This window comes from Cyprinodon variegatus, unplaced genomic scaffold (genome assembly GCF_000732505.1).
Source record: "Cyprinodon variegatus isolate N-32 unplaced genomic scaffold, C_variegatus-1.0 Scaffold170, whole genome shotgun sequence".
Taxonomy (NCBI): Eukaryota; Metazoa; Chordata; class Actinopteri; order Cyprinodontiformes; family Cyprinodontidae; genus Cyprinodon; species Cyprinodon variegatus.
In genome coordinates this window covers 964,378-981,056 of record NW_015150623.1, presented here as the reverse complement: position 1 = coordinate 981,056, position 16,679 = coordinate 964,378, and the positions used below count along the sequence as shown (strand labels likewise).

Here is a 16,679-nt window from a genome sequence, read left to right as displayed (position 1 = left end):
AATCTGGTCTCTTCCTGTTTGGCTATGACATCATCCTGGAGGGAAATATCGACTGGGCTACTGTCATCAACATTTATAGATCACAGAGTTGGGCCTATGTTTAGTCCTGTTCCAGTCTTAGACACAGCTATGAACTCAGCTTTTACTTTGACTAAATATATGATCTCTCCTTCATCTCTTTTGACGTGAAAACAGGTTTCAGGTTTGTCTACAGTACGTGTGTACTAAGCGTTAGGATTCTGTCATTTTCCATTTCGTCAGAGGGCAACATGAGACAATATTCACAAAGATTTCAGAGAAAGTTATAAATATGTTTGTGTGTTTTTACCTGGCCGTAGTCTGTGGCAAAGACAACAACACCTCCAGAACAGGAAGACACAGTGCTTGGAAGGAACTGCTCATCCTCCCGTAACCACACTCGATCACCCTGAAAATAACAACAGCATTTTAAAACAAAGATAAACCAGTTTACAGTTTTGGTGTAAAATGACTGATCAATTCAGACCCAGAAATATTGAAAAAACAAAACAAAACAGTGATGAAGGTTTAAAATAACACATCACATGTAATGTCCCTGTGATTAGATTTCCCAAGGCTGGAGCCTTTGATAAGGCTGACCAGATTACATGTGGTTGCCATAGTATTACCAAGGCACCGACCTCCAACCAGATGGAGGGATTCTACATGAAGAATCGGACAGTGTTGGGTTTCTGTCTTCCCTGTACCTTCAATCACTCATACAGCTGTATTGAAGCCCCTCAGCAGAGCAGGAGCTAAAACAACTTCATACCTGCTGATCCCTCTACTTCCCTGCTACTAATGTAATAGACTTTTAGGCCAACATGTAATGTTTGTGTCACGTTAGTACTTAATTCCAAGAGTTTGAGAGGAAATGCTGAATGTAACTATTGGTTTGGACGATTTTGGTTGTTTCTTTTCTCATTTTAAATTCAGTTGTGTAAATAAAACAGCTTCTGACAGCTAAATGATTGATGCGTGTGCCTGTTTGGTTGTATTTTAGTGTAAACAGTAATTACAGCAGCACTCAGACATTTTTCAGTTAAAGCAACCAGAGTAAAATACCCTTTAGATGGACCTTTTCCCTAATGGCATGGCCACATGTGCTTCGGTTCCTCATCGTGAGCGGTTAATACTAATGGGAAAAACACTCGCTGTGCTTTGCTTAGACCTGTGCCCCCCCCTTCCTCCTCACTTTAAACCAGGAAAATGAAACAACCTTTGACCTAAAAGCCCCCAGTCACACTGGACAGCCAGGCAGCCGGGGGGCACCTGGCTGGGAGGAAAGTTAGCAGATGAATGCTCATAGCGTAAAATACACAGAGAGAGAGTAAAGCTCAGGTTTGCAGAGTCAGCAGCAGATCAGAGGGGCTTTGTCAGTTGTTCTAACCCCCCCCTCCGCTTCTGTTGAGGGAGGCGGCACGATTAAAAGGATCTCCTGGAGAGAAATAAATGTGATGCTCAAAGGAAACTCATAAAAGGACTGAACGCTTGATCCCGACTTTTATACAAGAAGTTAAAAAGGCAAATGGCAGGTCATTTATTTGGGTTTGTTTAGCAACTGCAACAGGTAACTGGATTTTTTCTTTCCTTTGATACATGAAGCAAAAAATGAATTGCCTCAAGGGAAAAGGTAAATACATCCTCTAATCTCTTACTGCATCTAAGAGGGAAAGTAGCAGCTAAAGCTGCTTTTAAAATCATCACCAGCACCTCAAGGTGCAGAGGCATTGGCTCTATACTGATCAGCAGCCAGTACTCCAACAGGGAAAGACGTCAGCAAGACAGGCTGAGCATATCAATTTAAAACCAAATTAGTTAGTCTGAAAACCAAAATCTTCCGTTGAAACATCACCTGTCAATTTACATTGAGATCAGAGCATAAATTGTTCTGAAAATCAAAAACCTCAAGAGCCCCAGTTAGCATTCCTAACAGGGTAGTTAGGAAAGCAATGATGGAAGAGCTGTGTGTTTATAGGGATTAAAGCAAATTCCCCTAATGGCAGCAAAGCATAGGTTTGCCAAGTTGCATATGAATAAACCCCAAGACTTCTGGAGCATAGTTTCTGGTATAGATGTTTGGCCATAATCATAAGAATCATGTTTAGAAGGAAGAAACAAGTATTTCAGAAAAGATAAGTTGAAGGTTGGTCTAGCGTTCAGAGCAGAAATTAGTCCTAGTCTACTCTGTTGCTATCTTTGGTATCAATATAATCACAGATGGCTGATAAAAATATGTTTAAGTTTACAGCATTACTGGAGCATCTTTTCTGTAGTTATCTGAACACAGTCGTCACAAAGACTTCATATGGAATAATGTCTGTAAAGGACAACAAAAAAAACCTCATTGTGTTGACAAAGGCTTATGGTTGTCTAATGACCCATAAAGGAACCAAACAAAGAAAGATGATCCATCGGGGAGGCCTGAACTGTTTACCAACTGAAACCATACGGACATTCCTGATGTGCACCGGCAAAGGAATCCGATGTGACCATAAGATCTAAAAGAAAAGGAGAGAGAAGGTCTTCCCTCCTCCCTTCATCAACACATGCTCATTCTGTTTGTGGACTCCATGAGCCGTCCACCCCCGTCTGATGCAGAGACGTGGAACATCGTCTCACTCTGCTCCCTCGACTAATCTACTCAGCCCTCTCTTCTGTTCCTCTGCACAGTTTAATCCACCAGGAGACTTTCAAAACATGGCTCTGGGCCAAATGTCTGCGCTTCACTTCCCCTCCCTCATTCATCACCACTGATTGCCTGGACTCTTACATCAAAGTTCTTGTTTGGAGTTAATGATGAACTGAACATGAAGAGAAGCCAAGTTGCACCTCCACGTTAATGGATAAAAATCCCCATTAAGGAGATCAGATCTAAACAAAAAAGAAAAAAAAAAAAAAGCTGCAAAGTGAGTGACTCCATCAATGGCGGTTGATCCATAGATGATCAACATTTCTTCTGACAAGTTAATTCAGGATAAACATTGAAGCCAAACAGTGATCCAATTAACCTTGAATTTCCATATTTGTTTTGTGATGATATGCATGCTCAAACATGGATCAAATAGGTTTTAACAGATTAAAGGGGAATTTTCATGCAAAAGATGCTTTAGTTGAAATTCAGGCCTGTGCTTTAAAGTAACACTGTAAGACTTGTATCCACTAGGGGAGCTAGTCCTGTAACATCTAGGTAAAGGGAACATGGAAAGCATCTGGCAAGAGAGAAATCTCCCTTTTTTTTTTAAATCTGAAAGCAGATATTACTTTGGACCAACAGACTGAGAAGCTATGCAGTTACTTGTGAAGACAAACCCACATTTACCGCTCTAGAATACATTCAACATCAGATAACCAAAATATATGTGATCGGATAAGTTTAATATCTGCTTTTATTGGGCGGACTTTAACAACAACAACTGTAAGCTTAGTTCGCTCTCTTGCTCAGCGGGAGCTCAGACTGCCTGAACGCAGCACGCTGGGTCACATGACTCAGTCAGTGATGGATCTGAGCCTTCCAAGTTATGTAGCTATATTAGCTGTATATTGAGCGAAAAATCATTTAATATACATGCTGAATTAAGCAAATACTTTGGTCAAACAATACATAGTGTAGCTAAATACACTTGATAAGATTTCATGAATTATTGTAGACTAACGAGTGCTTTAGAAAACTGAAGTATTTAAATAATGTTTATTTTGATACATAAAGTCTGGATTTCATTTTGAATTAGATCAGATTTCAGCTTTCAGTGCTTTAAAGTGCATCATACTGATTTAAAAAAGCAGAGTTGTGTCGGTGTCTTAGATTAAAAATTAGTGGGCAAATTGTTGCCTACGTCTAAATATTGCTAAATATTGTAGTTTTTTTGTTATTCTGTTTTCCAGATTATTTTCACTTTTTGTGTAAATATGAGCTGCAGACAGAAGAATCATGTATGTTTTTTTTTTTTTTTTTTACAAATGAAGCTAAGTTTAACTGTTAACGTGATTGTGACTGTAGTAATGGTGTTTATTTTACCAGTTACTGAAAGCAGATTTAATAACAATTTTATTATCACAAAAAATGTATTTTCTGTCACTTGGACACAGAGAACAACTGGTCTACATTTTGCCCTTTTAGCTGCAGTTCTGACTGCAGTTCAGCACAGAAAAAAGCAACTTAATGGTGTATAAAACCATTTAGTAATGATGCTGTTGACAGAAAACCAATATGAAATGTTGGCCAACAGACACCAGAACTGTAAAAATACTTTAAATAAGCCAACAGTAGACATTAGGGAGGAAAATGGAGCACTTCATGATGGATTCTGACAAATAGTCAATAAAACTTCCATTGCCACTCCCTTTTGCTCTTGCAGAGTAACAGCTGCAGCCTCAAGTCTTTTGCTCTTTTTAGACCTTACACTGTCATCCAGCTGTAGGTGACCTGATCCCATCTGATTTAATGTAAATAGGGGTGTGAAAGTGTTGAGAACCAAGATGCTTCAGAATACCTCCATGTTGTTGTTGACAGAATAACACTTTGTCAGTTTGGCTACGAGAGGGGCAGCTACATCCAATCTTATTATGCCGGGTTAGACCCTTTAGTAACGGTTGTCTCTAAAGTTGTCTACTGCAGGAAGTTGGATTTTGATGCCATATCAACAAAAATAAAGTTGGACAAAGAGGTCATGAAAAAATGGTTTGAAATGGCATTAAATGTAAAATGATAGCATGTATCAGCTTTTCTGAAGATAAAACAAACATACCGGAGGAGGGCTTTATCTGAGCTGTTGTCAACCCCAGCATAAGATGTCATTTAAACTCTAACCAGGCTGGGAGCTGTGGATCAAGGCCCAGCTGTTGCACCATTAAAGACCTCAGAGACTCTCCTTCCAGCTGAAACCGTCTAACACCAAGTCTGATACGCTGAACTAAGACAGGGGTGGTTGTGAAGTAAAGACCAGACTCATTCAGTAAGGTCATTGGATGTTGCCAGGCTGAAAAACCTCCCTCTGTTTAAACAGGATCCATAAAGAAGTTTTGTTTGCTTTATTTAAACAGTTCCCATGCAGTTGTACGGACCCACCCACAGTGTGCACCTCACTTCCACGTCTTTCCTAAACAACATGCTTCTATTATCCAGGGAGAGACTCCTTTCTGGCCCTAATCTCCACACTGACACCTCCTCCCTGCAGGAGCCAAAACACCAACATGAACCTGCCGCCCTGAAGGCAGAGGGAGTAGAACTGAAGCAGTGACCCATCGCCTGCGTGTGTTTTCCCCTCGTAACCCGGACATGTGTGGCTGATGCGTTCTCTGCAGGGTGCATGAGGGGGGGAGCTGGGAGACGGTGGATCTGTTGTGCTGGGAGCGTTCGTACGCCATCAGGGTAGGGAATGAGCAGCTGTCTTGTCTGAGCAATTCCACTTCCTCTCAAGCAACAAACTGAGTCTTGTGCTCGACAACAGCCATCCTTTCTATCAGGAGAAAGAAGGGAAGATTTTTTTTTTTATATTCACATTAAAACCGCGACTTTGTTCAACTTAAGTCAAGTTCTGTGACTGCATCTCTTTGATTCTGTATTCACTATAAAATGTAATAATTTATGTTCTCCCTGCTTACAATCAGAGCCCAGAGTCACTGCTGCTGAGCTTTAACCTCATCTGCACCAGCTGTGCTGCCAAACATACACATCTCCAACAGCTGCAGCCCTCCTGCACCATATATTTCCATCTGAAGCTGCTACACAGGTTTATGCATTCAATGTGTGAGAATTTGCTGAGCTAAATTAATTAATATAAATTCTAAGTCATGAGCAAATCTTTATTTCAGCTAATAACTTTCAAAACAGAAAAGAGGCAGAAATGAAGATCTATAAAGATGTACTATCACACAACATAGAGGTTCTTCATCCCTTTTTAAATCCTCACTTGAAAAAGATTTTCAGTTCAATTAAATTTATTTATATAGTGCCAACTCACAACACATGTCATCCCAAGGCACTTTTCAGAGACAATACTGTGATATTGGTTAGGGAAACCAGTTGATTGCATGAGCCTGCTGCAACAACCTTGGCTTGGATTTTGCAGTTGACTCTTCAGCAATCCCTCACACCAAGTATGCATGCAGCAACATTGGAGAGGAAAAACTCAGTTTTAACAGGAAGAAACCTCCAGCAACTTCACTCCTCAGCCTTAAGCCCGAAGGAACAAGCCTTTCATGATCTCATTTTTTATATACATCAGGCATTCCTTTAGTATTTATCACTGTTTTATCTGTAATGGTATTAATGGTATATGAAGATATGATTAAATGGTATATTATGGTGGTTATGAAGAGCAAGTTAGTGAAAAAACAGCCCCATGAAGAGCATTTCTCAGGTCAATGGAAAAAATCATTGAACTTTTAAACAACATACAAATTGCTATGTGATATGGGAATCAAGGGTTGCACATCACCCTGAATGCACCATCCCTATGATAAAACAGAGTGGCAGGAAAATGCGGTAAATTTGTTTTTTCTTCTTCTAAATGGATGGGGAATTTGTCATGCATCCATCTTCAAACCTTAAGGGGAAGCCTGAGCCCTGTGATTAAAGTGCTGCTTGACTCTTTCAAGTGGAACAAAGAAGGAGCAAGACGATCACTGATGTTTATCTGGTGTCTGAGAGGCTTCTTCACTCAGTGTATCTATCCTAAATCTGTGGGCAGGTGTGCAGTCTTCCTCTGAGCTTCACTGATCCGCAGGGCTTGAAACCTCTTCAGAAGAAGACATGTTTAAGCAAACCCTCAAAGACAAATTAATTCAACTGGCATCTCACGTGGCCAGGAATACTGAACAATACTCACCCTGAAGTATGTTTTTCTATGTTAAATGTCTTTATTTTGACTCTCCATGACTTGAACCTTCAATTAGCTTGTGCTTTAGCATCTAATCAAACCATCTGCAGCTTCTGTAAAGCTATCCATTAACAGTGCTTTCAGCCAGTCGATAAATATTGCAGCAATCTACATGCTTTGTACTCTAACAACCCAACAAAATCATCAGCCATTTTATTTTCTTGAATATTTTCCTAACAGTTGGCCAATGAACAACTCTATAAAAGACAAACAAACACCTGGCAGGTTTTTCCAGCAGATGTGGGATACAGACAGATGTTTTGGGCTTTTTCTTTGAGTGGAAGGCCTCCTTCAGCCTACAGGGGGCTGTATTTTGCTTGTGCGTGTCGGTTTGCTTTCCAGGGATAAGTGGTGGATCAATCATTGTGTCAAATTAATTATTAACTGGTTCTTTTTATAGCCAGGGTTAAAAGTGACCAACTGTCAAACCTCCTCTGCTTTCTTTCTGCGTCTTTTGAATTTGCCTCGTTAATGTTTAAGTTACAAAACATTTCAGTCAGTTGCAATGATTTATCTATATTTACCGTTTACGCCTAATAATTTTTTGTTATAAGGAGCTTTTGTTACAGTTGTACAGTTATCACTAACAGCAAATACCAAAAAGTTTTTTTTTTTTATATTGCAAATTAAATAAAGGTCTTTTAAGCATCATTTGGTTCAAAATGAGCACTTTAAGTGATTTCTAACTGACTTTCAAACAGTCCCAAAACTTTTTTAAAAAACTTAATGTATTCAATGCAATTTATGCGAAAAGTATAAAACTGCACCCTAAGAAGAAAAAAAACCTGCCCAAAAAAAACTATGAGGAAGTCCATGAGTGCAAACTGACCGTGACTATTTATGCATGCAGTACAGACCAATCAGTGCTTTAGAGGGAGCCAATCAGAAGGACTCACCCAGATTTAAAACTCTGAAAACGCTTATCAGTGTGAGGGCAAATGCCAACATATGAATAAACATTATTAAACAGAGGATGACAAGCAAACATAGAAAGAAAAAACTATTATTGTCTGACGGGATCAGATGTTCTTATTGCAGTCTGTTCTATGAACATGTTTTCATAATAAAATCTTTCTAAATGAACAAACACATCTTACAGGCCCTTTTTTGTATCAGAATTATGCAGCAGTGCACACACAGTTACATATAAGCAGGCAGAGACAATTAAATTACTACATTTGACAAACCAGGAAGATTTACATATATTTTTTTCCCTAAAGTGATTTAATGGAGTTTATATTTACATTTCTCTTTTGAAAGCTCCAAATATCAGCTCTTTCTAGTAGCTGCATAGTGTCCTAAAATGATTTCAAAAGTCAAAGTGTAGCAATGGTAATCAGGACTTTTTTTATATCAGTGCACAAAAAATAATCAAACTGTTTGCATTGGAAGCAACAAAATTTGGTTCAACTTACACACTGTTTTCATTAGGCGGTTTAAAGCTTTAAAGGTTTAAATTTGGAACGTTGGAAACTTTCCCACTGATTCCCAAACTCCAGATCCAAAATGTTTTGTTCAAACTCTGTTGGTATAAATTGCCATCTTAGTGTTTAAATCCATAAAAGCAACACAGGTTCATAATAAGCATAATTAGCAAAACCTACTGATTTCCCTCTGAATGTTTAAGTATTTGCACAGTAGATTCTTACTGAGTGACTCCCAAACAAACATGAGCAGAGGCAATGCTTCAGGCAACACAGTAATTTAGCATATTAGCATACATGAGAGCTGCATTTTTAAGAATACTTCATAACCTCGGATCATAGTCAAATAAACACATCAATAGCGAGACATTTAATGGTTCAATTTAGCACATGAGGAAAAAAAACTTATTGACTGACTTAATAATTTTTTTATTTTTTATTATTTCCCCATCTTTACCATGTTTTTATTATTAAATTCCTGCCTGGATTCAGTCAAAAACAAAATACATCTCAATGGGATTTGTCAGGTTTTTTATACAGCTGCCTTGAGTTATGTTGTTTTTTCTTGATGTGTAAAATCAGAAAATGTTTCTCTAATTTGAATGATGCTCTCGGTTATTAGTTGCGGCTCAGACAAAAAAAGCTTGGGTAAAGTTCTTCTTATATTCTGTTTACCTGTAAAAATCTCATATCTACTGGAGTTTATGTACATTTTATGCAATTTGATCATTTTAAACTTTTTTTACATCAGAATGAAACACTCAAGTTCTCGCCACCCTTAATGTAATATTTGGAGGAAATCAGAACAAGGCAAGAATTTTGGAGCTCCTCAGGCAGAGGCTCCCTAATAGTGAATATACTTAATCTGTCAAAATAAAAGCTGCCTGTACTTCAGCTCCTCCTTATTTTGTTTCCAGACTTTAATGCATCTTAATTAGACGTTGCAAAGCTTCCCACCAGACAGCTCAGGCAGCAGCATCATATAATATCAAAACCCTATAAGTAAAGTCTGAGGCCTCCGAGACATTCTGGATGTCAAGCGGTATTTCTTCCAAACTGTTGCATCTGCAGAATAATGTATTACAGCGACGTATGAGGAGTATGGGTGAGTTGATTTATTATCCGTTCATCTGCAGTTTCCTAAAGCAGAAGAGGGGAGAATCGCTTTGGATCGGTCTGTGAGAAACGCACAGAAAACAACGTTCCAGTAATTCCAGGGAAACACTGTTTTCTTGTTATTAACTAAAACCATGTGATGTAGCAGTGGTGCAGCTACTACCAGCTTGTTTTCAGACATTTTTTCTTTAATCCAATCGTCTCATTTTCTTTTAATTTTTTTCTAATTAAAGGAATCAGGGAAGCATCCCTGATGAAGAAAATAACTCCACCTAAAGTTGATCCTATATCAGCAAGTGTTTAAAGCTGTTTTATTTTGAAGGTTTTTGCTTGAAAGCAGAATTTAAATGGATAAAACAGGTAAATCCTTTGTTGGTGTTCCCAAAGAGGAGAGGCAGTTTCTGGGCTGATTGAGGAAGATAATGATGATGATGATGATGATGATGATGATGATGGTAAAGGTATTAAAGCACAGGGATGCTGTAGCTGTCAATACATGACCAGGATAAACTGGGACTGACTGCAGTCATAAAACACAGCCGACCAGTCGACAGCAGCCGACCAGAAAAGCGAGGAGTCGCTGATTAAACCCAGTCAAAAATGAGGATTATTAGCTTTTTATGGGCTGTAATAATCGGACGGCAGAAGCTGTTTTATGAGGCCTTTACAGAAGAACTGCACACATGTACCTGCTTACTTGACCTGAGTTAAGATGTTTGGGTCAATTTAGCTCCTGCTGACTGCAGAATTTACTTCAACAGACCCAGCAGTGGCATCTTTATGATGGTTGATGAAGCATGTCAGCATGCCTTCATTTTTACAACAATAAAAATGGATGGAAACTTGTGATTAAGCAGGTTACATCTGCAATTAAACTTGATTTCTATAATATAACTAATGGGGATAACTGTGGATAATATAGATGGGTAGCTTTTTATTAAAGTTGGCAGCAGGAAATAATACACAAAAAACTTATTTGATGCATTCCAACAACGTCAAAGGACATCATATCAAATGTAAGAAAAATAAAAAAAATTAGAGAGTAAAACCTCTATTGATGAGGCTGACCTTGAAATACCTCATTTAATGAGGCACAGTCTGCAGTTTCTGAGTAGACACTTTAAAGAGAACGACTGAGGAGGTCCAAATATCAGTCCCTTTAAACCTATCTTTGTTAATGTTATGGCGACCTGAAAGTACATGCAGTATGTTTTTATGCAGAAATAAAGAGAAATAAAAAGAAAGATCTTAAAGGTCTGCAGGAGAACAGCTATGAAAAAGTTGATCCTTACAACTTTTTTGCTTTGAGCAAAAAGCCCTGATTACAGATCAGACCAGGAGGCCAAATGCCAGGTGTTCAAATCACAGCGTAACTGACCCAGGTTTAATCACCTGAGCTGTGGTTGGACCTTGTAACCACATGTCCAAGCTGATTGGATTGTTCTCACCACGTTCCTCATTTCAAACTATGTTAGCCCTAACAGCGAAAAAGAGATTATACATAAACACTGGAGTCAAAAGTCTTTCCTTTAAAGGAAAGTGTTAAACTGAGGTTAAATCCAACAAACAACTCAGCTTCACATGGAAACATCAGCTGAATCCGAACAAAAGGTAATTCTCTCTGAAACCCTCTTTCCAGAAGGTTCCAGCTCCCAGCGACCACAAGATCTACTTTTAACAAGCTCAACCCTTTCACTTCTTTGCCTCTGTGCCTTATTTTACCACAGATTAACGTCATCATGAGCTCAGATGTTCTGTGGTTGGAATATATTTAGAGTCGACTTTAAGATGTTGACTGTTCACCATGACACTGTGCAGTTTTATATTCTTCTTTTAAGATCCACAGTTCAAACCAGCAGATTTAATTTTGTTCTCTTAGCTGATATTGCAGCATAGTTATCCAGAGGGCAACACAAAATCTGGCTGCTTTATGTCAAAGAAAAAGTGTAAGGTTAATGAATGATTCACGATTTCTTTAAAGAAATGGAAAATATTAGATCTTGGCTTGCTGCAAAGAAAAACAGCCCAAGTGTATACCATCAGCTTCTTTATGTATTGAATTCTGTGGGATTAAAATGAAAATTTTAACAATGAAGGGATTCTGGAGCAGAATCTAATCACTTCTATCTCACAGTCCAATCTGGTGTACTGTACATAACACAAGAGCTACAGAGGTGTCAGCACTGACCAAAAGCACAATGTAAAATCAAAGGTGACTATCTGCATGTATATATGCCCACATTTGAAAATGATTTCAAAATTGTAAAAGAATTAAACACTCTAAATATCATGCACATATCACGTTTTTTTTAGATAAACGCTCTATAATGTACGTTGCAGACCTAAAAATATGTACTTAAACAAATAAAAAACTCAAATTTATTCACAAATAGTATCCAAAACTAAGTTTGAATTCAACCTGAAAACTGCAAGCTGGTAGAAAAAAAAAAACACAAAACAAACTAAACCAGGAACTTTTTTTTAGGCTTTATTAGCAAAACGCTAACATAACATTAGGAAACTGTGTTGGGTTCAATGAACTCAATGGGTTTCTATAAACACCTAAAAAATTAAAGCTGCTACAACTGTGTGACCAAAATGTTGAATCTGGTCCATGTGGACTTAAGGCAGTTATGAAGGCAAAAAGAGTCCAACCCTTTATTAAAGAGAGCGGTGAGGAGATCTGTTTAGACCTTACAATTCTATAAGCTACAGAAAGACCAAATATGTTAAAGAATTTACTTGAAACGTTTCAAAAATACTACATATATAAAGACCAAACTTCCCTAGTAAATGCAATTTTATCAAGGTCCTTTAATGATGTTTAATCCTCCTAACTACAGAAGAACCACATGGGTTAACTCACCAATACCAGCTTCTTGTATCTGCTGACCTGCTAATTAACTATAAAACCCAAACTCACTGTTAAAATTTGCTCCAATTCTATAATTAGAACTAAATGGTTATTCATGATTTTAATGATTTTCACAATTGCTCAAAAGAAGGCGGGTCAATCTGGTGTACACATTTTAAATAATGACCTCATATTGTGACACATTTTATAGTACTTGAACCTTAATATTGAGGTTCCATCAGTTTATTTTTTTTTTCATGATTCTTGCGAATAGCAAAATAAGTAATCAATAACAATATTTTTTTTATCCTACATTACATTAGTCCATGCAGAAATTAAATAGCTGGCTCAAAAATAGTGTGTTTTATACACTAAATGTAGAAATTCCCAAATGATCCAGAACAAATATCAGCCATACAGTTGAAATTTCAAATGTATGCATGATCTATACAGTAACACTTATCCGACTTTTAATAAGCTCTAAATAACGACCTGCATTACTGACATATTTACAGACTGGAATACAGCGTGGCGGTTTCTAGTTTCTCATGCATTTCATGAACAGAATCTGTATTTCAGCTGCTGATAATATTGGCCAAATAAATGCTTCACTGTTAGATGCATGCTAGGTATTCCGAATTAAAGCACTCATCCTTAATGACATTTTAAATGCTTATGCCCTTAAGCCTTTGAGCTCTTAAAAATAAATGAAAAAAGCAAGATAAAACCTGCTAACAACGCAGAACACCTGGCAGGTCTGCATTATTAACAGGCCAATTGTCAGGAAGGGTCAGGGGTGACATCACGGAGCAGACGGGTGTCAGAAAGTGGGTGTGAACTAAGGTGATGACTGGAGGCACAACAGGAAGCAGCTGCTCTTCGACAGATCGTCTTGCTCCTGTCAGCGATCGAGATGTCAGCAACTATTTGCACAAGGACACAACAACAGGATGTCTACACAAGCTGGGAACTGATTATTATCACGTATCAAAAGGTCACATTATTAAAAGTTGAAATAGAAATGTGTCCTGATCTCTTTTAATCCATGAAAACAAGCACAACACTTTCCCACGCAGGAGTCTAAAAATTTTCCCCATGAGATGCAGTTCTCTGTCCTCCTCAGCTGCCTTTGGATAATTAAAAGGCACGTCGCTGTGGATCTGGGTAGCAGCTGTAGGGTGGATCCATGTGAGTTCGCAGCTGACTCGGCAGAGTCGACATATTGCAGAATTTCAGAGCGAGAGGCGTCCTGGAAGCGAATTTGATACAAACAGCAGCAACACGTTAATATGCGTGTGTCGCTGCGGTAAGACATGTCCGCAGACACACACACACACTGACGTGTTTATATGTTGAATATGTTTACTGCTCCTGTCAGTTGGTTTTAATGCCACATGTCCTCCACAGACATCTACATTCTGATATTGCCTGAGCAGAACTGCTTTTTTTAGATTGACTGTTTCAGATTAGTTTAGTATTGTATTTTGTGCCGACAGTCACCAAGGCGATATATCAGTAGGGCTCAGCGGAATAACAATACTGCTTCTTCATTAGTCAGATTTTCTATTTAAAATTGCCTGAAGACTTTTCCAGCTAAAGTGTGACAGCAGACTGAATAGTCTCAGCTCCCATCTTCATTCTGATGACAGGGGTTGAAAAGTGAAGCATTAAGGAATTTGACATTTAAAACCTCTTTGGAAACCATAAGCCGGTGTCAGGTTTTCACAGCAAATCCCCCAGAAAAGATTTCCAGATATTGGATTATTTCTGCATAAATGATCCCACCTATTAGTTGCTCATGTCCATTGAACGTGGCGGAACATGTCTGACTGAAGATTCCTGGGTGAGTTCCTCAGGTTAGATGATGAAACCACTCTGACTCAGCTAGGTGTGTAAAAGTTCACTGTTACATCAACACTAATGGAGGATTTAATAACCCCTAACAACTTTTAGAGGTGAGTATTGGCAGGGGTGTTCCGATACGATACACATCACTATACTTCAGTTTGATATTATCACAATATAGCAATATCACCATATATTAGCATATTAAATTAGGAGGTAAAAGGAGACCGATGCACAGGTTCCTCACAAGATACTGATCCTTCACATATTAATTTAAAAAACAATATCTTCAAAACATCATATCATTATTATTATTTACTACAAGTGTTTAATTGAAAAAATAAAAAACAGTTAGACGCAGCCATCATAAAATAAAGTGAAGAAATTTCTTTTCACTGCAACTATATTGTAGTAGACATCTTCAAGTAGTCATTGCAACATAATGAATGAATTGTAACCACTCATTGAGAACATTAATGACAAAATACTCAGTTACTGACAATGCACAAACATGAGAGAGATTTTTGCAAAATGAGAAATAGTGATTCCCTCCTATTTTAGGAAAAAATATTCAGTTTCTGAAAAATGTTCAGAAGCTGAAAGATCAACATTATGTAGTTTTATTATATATCACATTATGTGATGTATCGTGAGTATCACGATACATCACCAAATCCATTTTTCCCCACACCCCTAAATCCTTTATGCAGTTGTAATAGAAAAGAGCTTCCATCATGGATGGATGGATGGATGGATGGATGGATGGATGGATGGATGGATGGATGGATGGATGGATGGATGGATGGATGGATGGATGGATTTATTTTCATAGAAATTCCAAATTTTTGTATCTGAAACACAACGCAAGTCTCCAGCATCTCTTGCTGTCCCTGCATCAGACAGTCATTCATATATTCTCTACATCGTTTTTGGATTACAGTGTTTACTTTTGGACACAAATGAAATCTCAGTAAAACCTCCACAACATACAAAACACATCCATGAGGGTTCTCCTCCTGATAGAAATGCATTACTCCACATTCTAACTTGAATCTACATGTTTTCACCAGACTTTTCGTCTGAAAACATCCATGGCCTTAATGCAACTCTGGAACCTTATTCAACACTGGACGACTCTCTGCTCCTCACACCAGTCTGTAAATGTTCTGGAAGTATATAATAGATCAATAGCTAGGTTTACAAGCACAAAATAACCCAGGTTCAAAATCTAAATCTTAGCTGATCATAAATTCAAAACCTGTGTTTACAGACAATAAATAAAATTATGATATTGATGTGTGTATACATTACCAATTAAATTAGCTTTGAAAACAAAACAGGAAATAGTCATTTAACGCATAATAGTCAATGTACAATGAACAAAGCAAAATAATCTCAAACAATAATAATTCTTTTTTTTATTTTTTTATGAAATCCTAATGACAACCAGCTTTTGTTTTCCTCAATGTCCTAATGAGTTTTTGAGTCACTGTGTCTCATTAATATGTAATTGTTGTCATTAGTGTTGTTGTGGTAACGGCCCCTGACTCATGATGTTTATCCCGTCTGCTAATGACTGAAACATCCATTTAATGTTTAAACTGACAAATGAATACCAATTGAGCACCCCAGATAGCATTTTCTTTTTTTACCGTATGTCTTTTTCCATGAGTGTGAGGGTGAAGGCATATTTACTGTTCGGTGGGACTTTATGGCTTCATTTACAGCACCACAAACATAAAACATTTAAAGTGAAACATGTTGGGCCAATCACAAAGGAGCTCATCCAACAAGAAAGATCCAGTCTGTTCAAATATGGGACAGATCAGTGCTAACCAAACTGTAATTACAGCCTGAGTAAGAAGAAACAAACAAGCTGGGATGAATCAAATAGTGCAGAGAAAACATGTAAAAACGGGCTCTTCAGGGTCGGATGTGGAAATCCTGGAATGCATCAACTCCCCCTGAATATTTAACAGAGGTGGGCGAGCTTGAGCCCAGGCTGATTGAGAAAACAGGTGTTTTAAATTTAAAAGTTTGACTTTAGCGTTTTGAAAGAAGCTGTTAGGATGAACCGCCTCCAGAGGAGCCTTTGTGAACAGGAGCCAAATGCGAAAAACAGAAGACTTGCTGTTAAACAATTTACTCAGGAGTTGGATATTTACAACTGACATGTCAAACTCGGCTACAATTTATTAGAAACATAAAGTTAAAGTTAGATAGTGGAGATGTGGGAGAAAAATACATATTCTGCAGTGAATTAGATGTAAAATAATGGAAGAATTCATGTATTTTTGGAGAACCATCACAGTAGAGAAAACACTTAAAGGTAGGCCTACAGGCAGAAAGAAAAAATCATCTGGGTAATGTAACAAAGAGAGCTCCAGTCACAAAGGTTGTTTTCATTACCAAGATCTACATTACCAACATCTATTTGCACCAATTCTTATAAAAGCCTCCTGCACTTTAAATGCCACCTGTTGGCTATATATATATATATATATATATATTTGCACTACTGGGCCAGCTAGAAGGCCAACC

At 37.9% G+C, this 16,679-nt stretch overlaps 1 protein-coding gene across 1 annotated transcript in view; it reads right to left on the bottom strand.

Annotated features, from left to right (window-relative positions):
* Positions 1-16,679, bottom strand: part of myo10 (myosin X) — a 117,454-nt gene that overhangs the window by 77,831 nt on the left and 22,944 nt on the right. Inside the window, exon 2 of the mRNA XM_015378323.1 lies at positions 329-427. Coding sequence (XP_015233809.1) covers positions 329-427 — 99 coding nt within the window. The remainder of the gene's footprint in view (positions 1-328; positions 428-16,679) is intronic.